The following is a 15319-nucleotide window of genomic DNA, read 5'->3' as shown; positions in this document are numbered from 1 at the left end:
TCTGTGCAAGAGATTAACCTGTCTGCCCTGATTTACATGCTCTGCCAGGGGTTAACATGCTCTGTCAGGGGTTACATGCTCTTTGCAAAGGATTTACACATACCCTCCAACATGGCCCATTTCATTAGGTACAAAATGCTCTGTTCCTGGACTTCCCTGCCAGTGGCAATTACAGATGTGAGCCAGCAGCACAGTCCTATATTCAAAAGTGGGGGTCACATATACTGCCACCCCAAGCATCACTGTCCTGGACTCACTGGCAGTTGATGTGACTGCCCCTCTTTGAATTTTGGACTGTGCTGGAGCGCTACCTCATTTTGTACCTAATGGGATGGGTCATGTTGGGGGTACTTGCCACCAAATAAAAAAAAAAACCTGTGTGTCCAGACCAGGGCCCCCCTGACAGGCCCGGGCCCGGGTAAATTGTACCTGCTCCCCCCTCTCCCGGCACCCCTGCACACAGGGGATGAGTGTCTTTTCCCTAGGGGGGGCGGGTTTGTGTAGAACGCTGGGCGTGAACGTTATACACACAGGGGATGAGTGACAGATCTGGCTAAATATATGAGATACTATACATATTACTGTTACTATATATATTACTATTAATATACATATTACTGGTACTATAAATATTACTATTAATATACATATTACTGGTACTATAAATATTGCTATACTATACTTTACATATTACCAGTGGCGTAACTACATTTAAAGCGCATAAAATTTATCACCCTCCTTACCCCGTTGCCGCCAGACACACAGATCTGTCGGGTCCCCGGCTCTCCCGGCTCCTAATAAAAAGAAGGTGGTGGCGCCGGGACTTTAGTTACCGCCGGCGCTCCTGCCCCCCCCCCCTCCGAAAAGTTAACACCCTCCTTACCCCGTTGCCGCCGCCTCTAACCCCGACACGCAGATCTGTCGGGTCCCTGGCTCTCCCGCAGCTAATAAGTGACACACGGAATATGGCTGCCCCCATAATGCAGACAGTTTTTGAGGATGCTAGAGGGAGGCGGCGGCAACGGGTTAAGGAGGGTGTTAACTTTTCGGGGGGGGGGGGGGGGGCAGGAGCGCCGGCGGTAACTATAGTCCCGGCGCCCCCACCTTCTTAGCGCCTCCCCGCCACCGCGGGGGCTGCGGGACTATAGTTACGCCACTGCATATTACTATACTATACATATTACTGTTACTATACTATACATATTACTATACTATACATATTACTATACTATACATAGTACTATACACATTTCTCCCTCGGATAGCAGGGGACACTGCAGTCATCACGTGTGGGATAGTATGGTGTACTGGAGGAGTCGGCACTTTAAGAAAATTGAAGTGTGGCTGGCTCCTCCCCCCTCTATCCCCACCCAGACCTCAGTCTTAAAAAAGTGCCCGGAGGAGTCGGTCTCCTGGGCAAGGGTCTCCTGAGGGAGATTAGGTTTTTTATTTCTTTATTAATTTATTTAAACTTTATGTTAGTGGCAGGCAGACAGGACGGTCTGCCTGTGAAGAGGAACCCTGGAGAGGTACAGTCGACGCTGCACGCAGTGTTCCTCTGCTACCAAAAGACCACCAGGGCACCCGCTCTGGGGACCCGCCGCAGCTGCACGCAGCGAGCGTTCCGGGTCCAAGGTTATGCCTCCCCTGCCTTCTCCAGGAACACAGAAAAGGGGGACCAGCCAGAAGTGAGCGCACTAGCTGGGGAGAGAGTGTCAGCGGCCGCAGCCATTATAGGTCGCGCACAGCGCTGACACGGCCGCGCTTGTATTTCCCGCCCACAGATCGGCGCGGGAAGCGTCCGCGTCAATGAGGCGGAGCTAGCATCGGCGTCTCTCTCAGCACGGCCGCCATTGCCCGGAACGCAGCTTCTCTCCACTGCTCCAGCAGTCTCAGACACCTGCAGTCCCGGTATACCGGCTCCTGTGTGGTTAAAGCGCTTCCCCTGGGACCTCAACTGTACTGTGAGTCAGCAGGGGTTATCCCCATACACAATACACATCGGGGGGCAGGATTGGCTCCTCTCTCCCTATTAGCACTCAGGCCTCGGGCTTCTCACTGTGTTAAGTGGTGCTAGGGAGTACTTGTGTCTGTATAAGGGTGTGCGTGTGGGGTGCTTAAAACTTTTGTCAGTATGGCAGGAAGGGCTACATCAAAAGCAGCACAAAAGGTGTACTCCTGTAAGGAGCGCAAGGAGCAGTATACGCCACATATCAAGGGTGTTTCCCTGTGCGGCCCCTGCTATACTAGAATTCAGTCTTCTGCAAGGGTGCAGGTTGCTGTTACTTCCAGGTCCCCTGGGACCCAGCCAAACACCCCATGTCCTGGGGAGGTTTTACAGACCCTTCTCTCCAGTTTTACGGCTAAGATGGAAGCTTCTAGAAAAGACAGGGAAGTCTTTCACTCCCATCTGTCTCAGTTAGCTACTTCTGAGCCTCTATGGGCTTCATCCCTTATTCAGTCTGTTGACTCCGTAAAACAGTCTGTGTCGGCTTACTCCCAGACTAGACCTTCCTCACCCCCGGTGAAGAGAAGGGCGGTTCAGGCCATAGTCCTGGCGGACGACCCAGATGATTGTATTCCCTTGGAAGAGGGGGAATTTCCTCCTGAACTAGCTCAGGACCCCGCAGGGGACGATCTCCCAGAGGATGAGGTCCAGGGAGTGGAAGGTCTGATCAGGGAGATCCGTGACACTTTCCACATTGCCAATACATCCGCACCTCCTCAGGTGTCCATTTTTGGTAGAATCCAAAAGCAGCCCCTAACTTTCCCGGACTCAGATGAGTTAGACAACCCTCTTTTAAAAGTCTGGAAGTCTCCGGACAAAAAGTTTCAAATGTCCAAGAGATTAAAGGTCCTTTACCCCTTCTCAGATGCATCCAGAGAAAAATGGGAGACTCCTCCCACCCCAGATGTGTCCCTTTCACGCTTATCTAAGAAAACCACACTCCCTATCCCGGGAGCGGTGTCCCTAAAAGAGTCACAGGACAGACGTTTGGATAGTTCTCTCAAAAACATTTATACCAACGTAGGAGTTCTGTTGCGCCCTGCTCTGGCATCTGCTTGGGTTGCAAGAGCAATGGAGAAATGGGCCTCTGATCTTGTTACTGGTTTAGAACAGAATACTCCCCGAGATGAACTAATTTCTTTAGCAGAATGCATCAGGGATGCGTCCTCCTACATAGGGAAAGCTGCCTCTGATATTTCTATCGGATTCAGTATTGAATCCCGGCGGTCGGGATCCCGGCGTTCAGAATCCCGACGCCGGAATCCCGACAGCCGAAATCCCGACAAGGGGGGGACGTGGATCGCCCCCCCTTGCGGGCTCGCTGCGCTCGCCACGCAGCGGGCCCGGTGCCTCGCTACGCTCGGCACACTAATTTATTCTCCCTCCAGGGGTGTCGTGGACACCCCAGGAGGGAGAATGTGTCGGGATTTCGGCGGTCGGGATTCCGGCGTCGGGATTCTGAACGCCGGGATCCCGACCGCCGGGATTTTAACTGCATCCCATTTCTATCCTAGGAGCAAAGGCTTCAGCTTCTGCGGTCGTGGCTAGACGTTCAGTCTGGCTGCGTTCTTGGCAAGCTGAACCAGAAATCAAAAAGGCCGTGGAGGCTCTTCCCTTCGGGGGCGACATGCTCTTTGGGCCTGATCTAAAGGCTTATCTCCAAAGCAACAGGGGGGAAGTCTGCGTTTCTTCCCTCATCTGCTCCGCCTCCAAAAAGGCCGTTTGTGTCCACTACCTTTCGTTCCTTTCGAGGGAACGCGGGCTTTAGAGGTAGGTCCAGAGGGGGTTTCCCTTCATACAGAGGCCGCCGTGGTCGTAGGGCCAGATCAGCCCAGCCCTCAGCAGCCGCCACTATTAGAGACACCAAGACCACTGAGAAGTCAGTGGCATGACGGTCTCCCAGCTCACCTAGGGGATCCCGAGGTGGGCGCCAGGCTGTTATTCTTTGCAGACACCTGGAAGTCCCACTGCAAAAATGCCTGGGCACTTCAGATTGTGACTCAGGGTTACAAGCTGGAGCTCACTGCCCCTCCTCCAAACTTGTTTTTCCCAATAGGACTTCCGTCTTCAGAAGAGACAGCTTCAGCCCTTTGTGGGTCAATTCAATCACTCCTCTCTTCAAAGGTGATTGTCCCGGTTCCAGCACATCAAAAGGGCACCGGGTACTATTCAAGCATCTTTGTAGTACCAAAGCCGGACGGCTCCGTCCGGCCCATTCTCAATTTAAAGAATCTGAACGAATTTGTGTTCTATCACAAGTTCAAGATGGAGTCAATTCGCTCAGTAGTGGCGTCCTTGGAGAAGGGAGAATTTCTTCTCTCCCTAGATATCAAGGACGCGTACCTACACATACCCATCTGGGAACCACATCAGAGGTTCCTCAGGTTCGCCATACAAGACAATCATTACCAGTTCAGGGGACTACCGTTTGGCCTCTCCTCCGCCCCGAGGGTATTTACCAAAGTACTGTCTTGTATGATAACGGCGCTTCGTCTAAAGGGGGTTACCATCATACCTTATTTAGACGACCTTCTTTTAAAGTCACCTTCTCCAGAAAAATTGGCAGCAGACGCCCTCCTAACCTGCAATTTTCTGGTCCAAAACGGATGGATAATGAACTTCAAGAAGTCACAACTAAATCCATCCCAGAGACTTCAGTTCTTGGGCCTGATCTTGGACACAGTCCAGGAAAGGGTATTCCTACCGTTGGACAAGATCAGGACTCTTCAGCTAAGAGTACGTCAGATTCTGCAACTACGCACAGTCTCTGCACACCTTTGTACCCGCCTGTTGGGATTGATGGTGGCGTCATTCGAGGCCCTCCCATACGGGCGTTTCCACTCCCGAACCTTTCAGGAAAATCTGTTATCCCAGTGGTCGGGATCACACCTGCAGATCCACAAGAGAATCTATCTGTCACAGAAAACTCGCACATCACTTCGATGGTGGCTCCATACCCCACATCTGTTGCAGGGCCGCAGCTTCAAGCCGTGCACTTGGACAATGGTGACGACAGACGCCAGCCTCCGAGGCTGGGGAGCCGTAGCTCTGAACCACAGGTTTAAGGGAAGATGGTCCTCGCAGGAGGCCAAGCTTCCCATAAATATTCTGGAGCTACGGGCCATCAGGCTGACCCTGGCACAGGGGCACGATCTCCTCAGGGGACGCTCCATAAGGATCCAGTCCGATAACATGACAGCAGTAGCCTACATAAATCGGCAGGGGGGCACAAGGAGCCGTGCTGCCATGAAAGAGGTTCGACCCATTTTGGAATGGGCAGAGGCTCATGCGACGGACTTCTCGGCAGTTTTCATTCCAGGGGTGGAGAACTGGCAGGCGGATTATCTCAGTCGCCAGGATTTCCACCCAGGGGAGTGGGCCCTCCACCCGGAGGTGTTCCGACAGATCACCCTCAGGTGGGGGACCCCACAGGTAGACCTGATGGCTTCCAGACTGAATCATCAACTACCCCTCTATTGTGCCAGGTCACTGGATCCAGCGGCGCTGGCGGTGGACGCCTTGTCCATTCCATGGCCGTACAGGCTAGTCTACATCTTTCCTCCTTTCCCTCTTCTTCCAAGAGTCCTCAAGAAGATAAAGAGGGAGGCCACAACAGTCATATTGGTGGCACCAGACTGGCCGAGAAGGTCGTGGTACTCCGACCTCAAACTCCTGTTGATAGACGACCCTTGGCGTCTCCCAATGCGGCCAGATCTGCTTCAACAGGGACCATTCGCTTACCAAAGCTTACAGCATCTACATTTGACGGCCTGGCTGTTGAGGCCGACCTGCTAAAACGAAGGGGAATTCCATCATCTGTAATCCCAACCATGCTTAAAGCCAGAAAGGGGGTTACATCGGCCCACTACCATAGGTTATGGAAATCCTATGTCAGCTGGTGTGAGTCCAAGAAATTTCCCAGGGCGGTCTTTAGTTTGTCCAGACTGCTACAGTTCCTACAAGTAGGGTTGAACTCTGGCCTGCGGTTGGGCTCCTTAAAGGTGCAAATTTCTGCCCTCTCTATCTTTTTCCACCGCAGATTAGCTCTCATCCCGGAGGTGCAGACTTTTCTAAAAGGGGTACTTAGAATACAACCCCCTTTTGTATCTCCGACTGAACCCTGGGAACTACCGCTGGTCTTGAACTTCCTCAAGTCAGACCTTTTTGAACCCCTTATCTCGGTTGACCAAAAATATCTCACATGGAAGACTGTCATGTTGTTAGCTTTAGCCTCTGCACGTCGGGTGTCAGAGTTGGGGGCGCTATCGTGTCGGGAACCTTTCCTGATCTTCCATAAAGATAGAGCCGAATTAAGGACATGCAAGGAATTTTTGCCGAAGGTGGTGTCGTCCTTTCATGTGAACGAACCTATAGTGATTCCAGTTCTTTCTGGAGATTCAAAATTAGTCCGTGCTCTTCGGATTTATCTAAAACGTACAGCTGCTCTGAGAAAATCAGATAATCTTTTTGTTCTTTATGGAGCTGAAAAAAGAGGGTGGCCAGCTTCCAAACAGACGCTGGCCCGTTGGCTGTGCCTAACCATTAAGGAAGCTTATGTACAGGCTCACAGACAAGTTCCGTCTGGCATTTCCGCTCACTCCACAAGGTCAGTCAGCACGTCCTGGGCCCTAGCTAGGGGAGTCTCCCTGGCTCAGGTATGTAGGGCGGCTACCTGGGCAGGTGTGAATACATTCGCAAGGTTTTACAAGTTTGACACCTTCGCCTCCTCTGAGGCTTCATTTGGAAGGGCAGTGTTGCAGGAATCCCAGTGCTCTCCCACCCGGGAGTAGTGCTTGGGTATTATTCCCACACGTTATGACTGCAGTGTCCCCTGCTATCCGAGGGAGAAATAAGGAATTTGGTACTCACCGGTAATTCCCTTTCTCCGAGGTAGCAGGGGACACTGCACGCCCTCCCAGCACTAGTCTTCCTGCCATGCTGATCATAAAAATATCCCCTGGTTCCGGGGCGTAGTTACCCAGTGAATGGAACTTGCAGATTGAATGTTTGGTTAGTAGTTCTTCTACTTCTTTTGTTCTAGATGTTTTAATGTGTCTGTTGATACTTATGTCTGTTAAAACAGTTGATGTGTGTTGGATTCTAATCTCCATATGAATGGATGTGTCCTCCTCCTGTCGGGTGCTTGCCCTATCATCTTCCTCTCGGACACGGTTTTTTAAGACTGAGGTCTGGGTGGGGATAGAGGGGGGAGGAGCCAGCCACACTTAAATTTTCTTAAAGTGCCGACTCCTCCAGTACACCATACTATCCCACACGTGATGACTGCAGTGTCCCCTGCTACCTCGGAGAAAGGGAATTACCGGTGAGTACCAAATTCCTTATTACTATGCTATATATATTACTTTTACTATACATATTACTATACTATACATATTACTGTACTATACTATACATATTACTATACTATACATAGTAGTATACATATTACTATGCTATATATATATATATATATATATATGGTACTTCTTTACTTTCACGGCGCCAGCATGGCGCCGCGCGTACTTCCGGGTTACGCTCGCCACTAATTAAGTTAAATAAACGGGGTTAACGCCATGCCAACATGGATAGTTCATACCCCCACTATCCATGTTGGCATGGAGTTGATTTTAATTAGCGTGGCGAGCGTAGCGAGCCACCGAGCCCGCAGCGTGGGCGAGCGAAGCGAGCCCCGCAAGGGGACTCTGACGCGCGGCGCCATGCTGGCGCCGTGAAAGTAAAGAAGTACCATATATATATTACTATTACTATACATATTACTATACTGTACATATTATACATTTATAGCAAAAACAAAAAAAACCTGAAATATTCTGAAAAAACACGGTTTTCTGAATATTTTGGTTTTTGGAATATATGGATAAGGTAGGCTCAACCTGTATTGCTATACTACACATATTACTATTACTGCACAATACAGACGGCGGCACCAGAAGGCAATAACGTGTACAAATGGCAGTGGCACGATCAAACGTTTTCGATGTATTGTTTCACATCGTTATCAGGATAACATACAAATACAGTGCACATACCTTTAAAAGAAGTCCCCCACCACGTGTGGCCCCCTGTCTGATTCCGGTACCGGACTGACGCGCCCACTGATGACGCGCTTATCCTGTGCCGGTTGCTACGGTAACAGCCTGCAAACAAAATGTGACATGCAGTGAACATAACAAGACCAGCCTGCACTAAGCAGTATAGGCTGCAAACAAAATGACACTCTACGTATGCTGGCAGGTTCATGATCAATGATCATATATTTCAACATTGACATACACATCCTGTAACAACATGGCATTTAGGAGTCTATGTCCATGTGGGCACCATATAAGTGTACCGCGTTCCCAGCTGCTTCAGGCACGGCGAGTCGATTAAAAAGAAAAAATCCTGAAAAACTTGTGTCAACCTTTTCACAAGTCTAACATTTGTGTTGACCTCTATCAATGTATGTTGACCATTTTTAGGTGTCGACCTACTCAATCTGTCAAGACTATGTACTAAGCGTTGGTGTCGAGTTACCACTTACCAGCCAATTAGCTCCTAAATGCCATGTACAAAGTAATTTTTATTATATCCCAAAATTTGAACTCTATTATATGTTACCTTGTAATAGCTATCCCAAATATGTGGCATTTTCTCACGGTCTCACAGAGTCACAAAACATATGTTTTAAGCTGAAAAAATTGTGATTTCATTGTGCCGGAAGTGCCCATCAGTGAACGGCTTTCAGGGTTGTATTAAGTATATAGGGTAGGCAATTTCAGCCACATCCTCCCCCCCTAAAATAAACCCCACCTGCCTCCCACCCCGCACTTACCCCTCTGCTCGCCGGTACAGCAGATCTACTTGTCTCTTGTCTGCGGTCGCGGCTCTCCTCCTGTCAGGCTTGTTAATGAAAATGGACCTCACAAAATGGCCGCCCCCTAACAGCAGACACTTTTTGAGGATGCTAGAGAAGACGGCAGCCTCTTCTAGCATCCTCAAAAATGGTCTGCTGTTAGGGGGCGGCCATTTTGTGATGTCCATTTTCATTAACAGAAGCCTGAAAGGAGGGGAGCCGGGACCGCAGACAAGAGACAAGTAGATCTGCGGTCCCGGTGGCGAACAGAGTCCATGATCCAAATGATATGGTCACGGAGTACATACAGCTGTAAGTGATGGCAGCCCAAATACTTTTGGGAATTTGCACCATAATTTATATGTATTTACAGCAGTCAGCAAGTCCACTAAATGTTTATCCAGCAAGAGTGCAAAATATTGTTCTGTATAGTCTGCTACTTTAGGATTATCTAGTACTAGGCTTACTTACAGTATCTCAAGTATCCAAACTTTTTGAAGCATCCTAAAAGTCAGCAGCTGGCTCATTTCTCTTCCCCACAGCCACATTTCTCAGGGTAGGAGTGGAGGAACAGGTACAGTGGTATACAAGTACATTTCAGGCTGGTAGTGCATGTTCTATAATCAACAAAATCATTAACCCTACGTTAGCACAAAACTGTCTGACTATAGATGGCTCATGACACCAATTGAGAAACAAAATAGTTGGATCGATCCTTATGCTGTGTACACACGGTCCGATTTACTTTCCGATGTTGACGATATAGTCAACATCGGATCGGCATCGGATCAACATCGGATGCAGATCGCAAGGGTTTTAACCCTTGCGATCCCGATCCGCGTTCACGTATCGGAAGCCAGAAAGTCTTGGCTGCCTTGTCTATATAGTGCAGATCTGCACTATATAGTCAAGATAGGATGCAAATCTGATGTGCCTTAAGATCCTATCCACGATCCTATCTGATCAGATCGTGGATAGGATCTTAAGGCACATCTAACGTGTGTACACACCAATAGAGTATAACTATGGCAATTTACTGTAAGTGGTATTTAGATTTAGTTTCAGATGATTGATCCTCTAGCACTAGTATACACAGACATTGTGGCCTGCATGGCGCATACTATGTCTGTACAGGGAAACACGCCACTTTGACAGAAGTCTCTATCACTGGATTCCTGTCTCCGTGCAATCAGAGATCTCGTTTCAGTGGCCAAGTAGGATGAAAGTTACTGTGACAGGCAATTATTCTGTGATTCACTGTGGAAGGGCGTCCATCCTGTTTGTGTTCGGGGAAGGAAGCTTATCCCACAGGCCCCGGATTACCCCGGATATCTATTTATACAAATTCCAAGAAACAAGCATAGAGAATAGTTATTTTTATGGCTATGCCAACCCTGCCTGGTTCAACCATGACCGATAGATAGATATACAGATAAATTATATATTAAATGATATTATGGTTTTAGCTGAATATTGTTGCAATTAATATAATCTGATCACAGAAAATAGCAAATCCTTCCAAGCTTAATTTGTAATATTTCTTCTTCAGATCTGCAGAAAGATAACAAGAACAAGACGTTTGACCAAGGGTGAAGACATTTCTGGAATTATAAAGACAATGTCCTCCAAGCATCAGTGAGGGCCCCGTGTGGTGCTGTCGCCATCATTAATCCATACAGAGTCTCTCTCGTCCCCATTGCTGTAAATCCAAGATGCCGGCAAAAACTCCAATTTATTTGAAAACATCAACTCCCAAGCGAGGTAAAAAGCCAAAACTACGGGATGTTTTATCAAGGGAGATGATCAGCCCCCCTCTGGGAGACTTCAGACACAGTGCTCACATCGGGCTAGAAGGAGAAGAGGACATGTTTGGGGAGCTTTCATTTCTGCAGGGGAAGTATGATGTACTTCCAAACCAGGGACGTAAGTTGACCATCCAGAGCGCAGACAACAGTGTGGACCAAGAGTTTCACTCTCACGACAGTGATGGTGGCTTCCGCCCTTTCCTAAAAAATGCGGTCTCTCTACCTGTCGTCAGTGGAACACATAGTAAGGAGAAAGCCCCTCCAAAGCCCCCCAGGCTCCACTTGGAAGAAGTCCCAAGCCAACGTTCCATGTCCATCAGCTATGGAGAGAGTTGCTTTCGCAGTGATGAAGAGATGTCCTTTTCCTCTTTCTCAAAAGAAGAAAGCAGTAGGTTTATGACAGCTTCAACCAGCTCATCTGATGGTTCCATGACTGAGAACAGCATGTTCAGTCCAGAACATGGGGCAGATGTATCTCAAGACAAAACGGACAGCTCTGTCACGCACAACATGGACATTCCACCTACTGAGTCTCTCTTCGGGCTGGAGCTGGATCTCGGCCCGTCAATCCTGGATGATGTCTTGCGGATAATGGATGGGTATAAAACTTAGTGAACACACACCAAAACCTTGTATATAAACAATTATGGACACTATTTATTATTGTACGTGAAAGCTCCAGAGAGCAAATGTAATGACAGACTACTATCATCAGGTCACTATCTCTCTGTGATCAGTGATTCCTGCCATAGGAACAGTATTTTATAGTAGAACAATGGCATATTATATGGCTAACCTTGCTGGTATAAAATCTATAGAAAACCATATCATTTATGAAAAAACAATATTTCTTATCTGCTTATTTTTTAAAATCAGGATGTAACATTACTGTTCAGTTTCTATCGTGTTGTAATAACTTAGTTTACAATTCAGTATTGTCTACTGTACACTTCTGTGGATAAGAAAGCCAAAAGACAAAGGAGGAGATTCTCTAAAAATCGCGGCTCAGCTCCGCCCCCCTTTGCATACATAATTATTGCATATGTTCTAACATATGCGATAATTATGGCAAAGGACAGCTCTTGCGTTAAGAGCTGTCCTTTGCGGTGAGAGTCGCCGGGTCCCATCGGGTCCCGGCGGCTCCCCCCTCCCTCACCTGGCACTGCTGCTGCTGCACCGGGCTCTCCTCCTCCCTTCACCTGGAAGAGGATTTTAGTGCAGGGAGGAGGTCACAGGTCCGGGCAGCACAGCTCTGTGCTGCCCGGACACAGGTAAGGGGGGGTCGATGTGGGGCAGCAGGAGTCCGTGTGGGGCGGCGGTAGGTCGGTGCGGGGCGGCGGTGGGTTTGCATTAGAAGCCCTTAGGCTCCAGATTTTTCTGGCGATGCTCCCCGCCGCGGTAACCCGGCGGGGGATGCTTACAGCATCCCAAAATGTGGTAAAAAACCCTCCACCAAAGTCTAGTTCCACCATGATCCATGATTCATTGCTTGGAAATACGGTCGGCAGGTTGAAGCAATTAAGGTTGAGAGTCAATAGGTCAACCACTATTGGTCGACACGAGATAGGATGACATGTGGAAAAAGGTCAACATAGCAATGTCGACTTGCTCAAAAGGTTGACACAAGCAATAGGTCCACATGGAATAGGTCGACACGAGTTTATTTAATTTATTTCCCCCCCCCCAAAATGGACTTTTTTCATATGTTACTGACCAAGTGGACATATAATTAGATTATAATCGTCACGAGGGGACACGGTACACTTATGTCCGTGTCATTTATGTCAACATAGACACCCACATTTGTAAAATTCATGTTGACCTTTTCCATGTCGATCTATTGCTTGTGTCGACCATATAACCATGTCAACCTAAGCTACAGATGGAGCACACTCCATCTAGAGGGGGTCCCCTTACAGTGGAGCTCCCCGCCGCCGGTCCACCTAACCCTGCCTGTCTCCCTGAAGCGGAGATGAGCAGGGTTCACGCCTCCCTCCGCCCGGAAACTGGGACACGCGTGTGTGTGGTACGCTCGCGCATCCCAGTCAGATGGACCTCCATCTCGCCAACAGGGGCATTCTAGCAAGCCCCGGCGCTGAACGAGAGTCTCTACATCTGTATGTAGACTTTTTCCTGTGTCAACCAATAGTGGTCGACCTTGACTGTTAATCTTAATTGTGTCGACCTTATGGACCATACCCCATTGCTTGTCGCCAACGGAGTTGGGTACAAATGGTCGACAGTTATCATGTTGACAATTTGACCCTGCCAGCATTCTCTTGTCAACATGCATACGGGAAAACGCAGTTGCAGGTTTTTTTTAATAGCAAAACTGCAACTGAATTAGTCCCCTCGTCCCTTGTGAATCTTTCTCTGCTCTGTCTTTTACGGACCTAGAACATTTTCTACAAATCACGGAATTTGCTCCAAAGCACATCTCCTGGCGATTGAAGAGACAACATGTCGGATGTGTTATTAATGGAACGCTAACCCTATAGTTTTTATCTTTCCTATGTATTTGTCTACTGTAAATATTAAAGTGTGACTGTATAAATATTCCTATGTTAGTCCCTGTTCTAGGTTTTGTGGTGCCCTATAGGTCTGTGTGATACATCTCATGATATAGTATAGTACAGTTCCCATGATTGGATCTCTGTTACCCATAAACCTTTTACCTCAACCAGAGCTCTCCTGTCAGTCTTACTGAGCGCCGATGATCATCACACAATAATATAACTATGGGCTATTAGGGCTGTCCCTAGCAGAGAGCAATGTGTAATATTATTGGTCCAGGGTATGACATCATTGTGTCGAGGAACTGAAAGGACTGAAATGTCAGTCAGTAATGACTACACCTGTGCTCCAGGGTGCTAAGCATTGGCAGACTAACATACATGTACATATACATTACTCTGTACTAGGCACAATTAAAAATATATGGAGCCAGAGTCGGATATTTTCTCTATGAAGTGGCAGTATGATAAGAGCGAGTCTCAGCAGTAAGTGATTGCATAGGGCGTCGCTTTACTTCTGGGATCGGATTTGACCTGAGCTACTGGGCAGGCTCTGCTGTGTGAAGGTGCACCGGATTCAGTCTGGGCTACTGAGTGCAGTCCTCATGTTCCCTGGTATAGGAGAGACCTGTGATATGAGGAATATAGGAGTGCAGTCATCAGATGGTCCCTGGTATAGGAGAGACCTGTGATATGAGGAATATAGGAGTGCAGTCCTCAAATATTCTCTGGTATAGGAGAGATGTGTGATATGAGGAATATAGGAGTGCCATCATCAGATGTCCCTGGTATAGGAGAAACCTGTGATATGAGGAATATAGGAGTGCAGTCATCAGATGGTCCCAGGTGTAGGAGAGATGTGTAATATAAGGAATATAGGAGTGCCGTCCTCATATGTTCCCTGGTATAGGAGAGACCTGTGATATGAGGAATATAGGAGTAGAGTCCTCATATGTTCCCTGGTATAGGAGAAACCTGTGATATGAGGAATATACGAGTGCAGTCATCAGATGGTCCCAGGTGTAGGAGAGATGTGTAATATAAGGAATATGGGAGTGCCGTCCTCATATGTTCCCTGGTATAGGAGAGACCTGTGACATGAGGAATATAGGAGTGCAGTCCTCAAATATTCTCTGGTATAGGAGAGACGTGTGATATGAGGAATATAGGAGTGCCGTCATCATATGTTCCCTGGTATAGGAGAGACGTGTGATATGAGGAATATAGAAGTGCCATCATCAGATGCCCCAGGTATAGGAGAGATGTGTGATATGAGGAATATAGGAGTGCAGTCATCAGATGGTCCCTGGTATAGGAGAGGCATGTGATCTGAGGAATATAGGAGTGCAGTCATCAGATGCCCCAGGTATAGGAGAGATGTGTTATATGAGGAATATAGGAGTGTGGTCATCAGATGGTCCCTGGTATAGGAGAGATGTGTTATATGAGGAATATAGGAGTGTGGTCATCAGATGGTCCCAGGTTTAGGAGAGATGTGTGATATGATGAATATAGGAGTGCAGTCATCAGATGTCACAGGTATAGGAGAGACGTGTGATCTGAGGAATATAGGACTGCCGTCATCAGATGTCCCAGGTATAGGAGAGGTGTGTGATATAAGGAATATAGGAGTGCCGTCATCAGATGGTCCCTGGTATAGGAGAGGCATGTGACATGAGGAATATAGGAGTGCAGTCATCAGATGGTCCCTGGTATAGGAGAGATGTGTGATATGAGGAATATTGGGGTGCAGTCATCAGATGGTCACAGGTATAGGAGAGGGGTGTGGCATGAGGAATATAGGAGTGCAGTCATCAGATGGTCCCTGGTATAGGAGAGACATGTGACATGAGGAATATAGGAGTGCAGTCATCAGATGGTCCCTGGTATAGGAGAGATGTGTGATATGAGGAATATAGGAGTGCGGTCATCAGATGGTCCCTGGTATAGGAGAGGCGTGTGACATGAGGAATATAGGAGTGCAGTCATCAGATGGTCCCTGGTATAGGAGAGACCTGTGATATGAGGAATATAGGAGTGCAGTCCTCAAATATTCTCTGGTATAGGAGAGATGTGTGATATGAGGAATATAGGAGTGCCATCATCAGATGTCCCTGGTATAGGAGAAACCTGTGAT

The 15319-nt window shown here is 48.0% G+C and overlaps 1 protein-coding gene across 1 annotated transcript in view; it reads left to right on the top strand.

The window, feature by feature from the left end:
• LOC146036017 (cdc42 effector protein 2-like) overlaps nucleotides 1-13617 on the top strand; it is a 41173-nt gene extending 27556 nt beyond the window's left edge. Inside the window, exon 2 of the mRNA XM_083159769.1 lies at nucleotides 10414-13617. Within this exon, the coding sequence (XP_083015895.1) occupies nucleotides 10577-11281 (705 nt within the window). The 5' untranslated portion in view covers nucleotides 10414-10576 and the 3' untranslated portion in view covers nucleotides 11282-13617. The remainder of the gene's footprint in view (nucleotides 1-10413) is intronic.
• Nucleotides 13618-15319: the final 1702 nt, after the last annotated feature.

The sequence above is a fragment of the Crinia signifera genome, chromosome 9 (assembly GCF_055691185.1).
Source record: "Crinia signifera chromosome 9, ASM5569118v1, whole genome shotgun sequence".
Lineage (NCBI taxonomy): Eukaryota > Metazoa > Chordata > Amphibia > Anura > Myobatrachidae > Crinia > Crinia signifera.
This window is presented reverse-complemented; position numbering and strand designations above follow the sequence as displayed.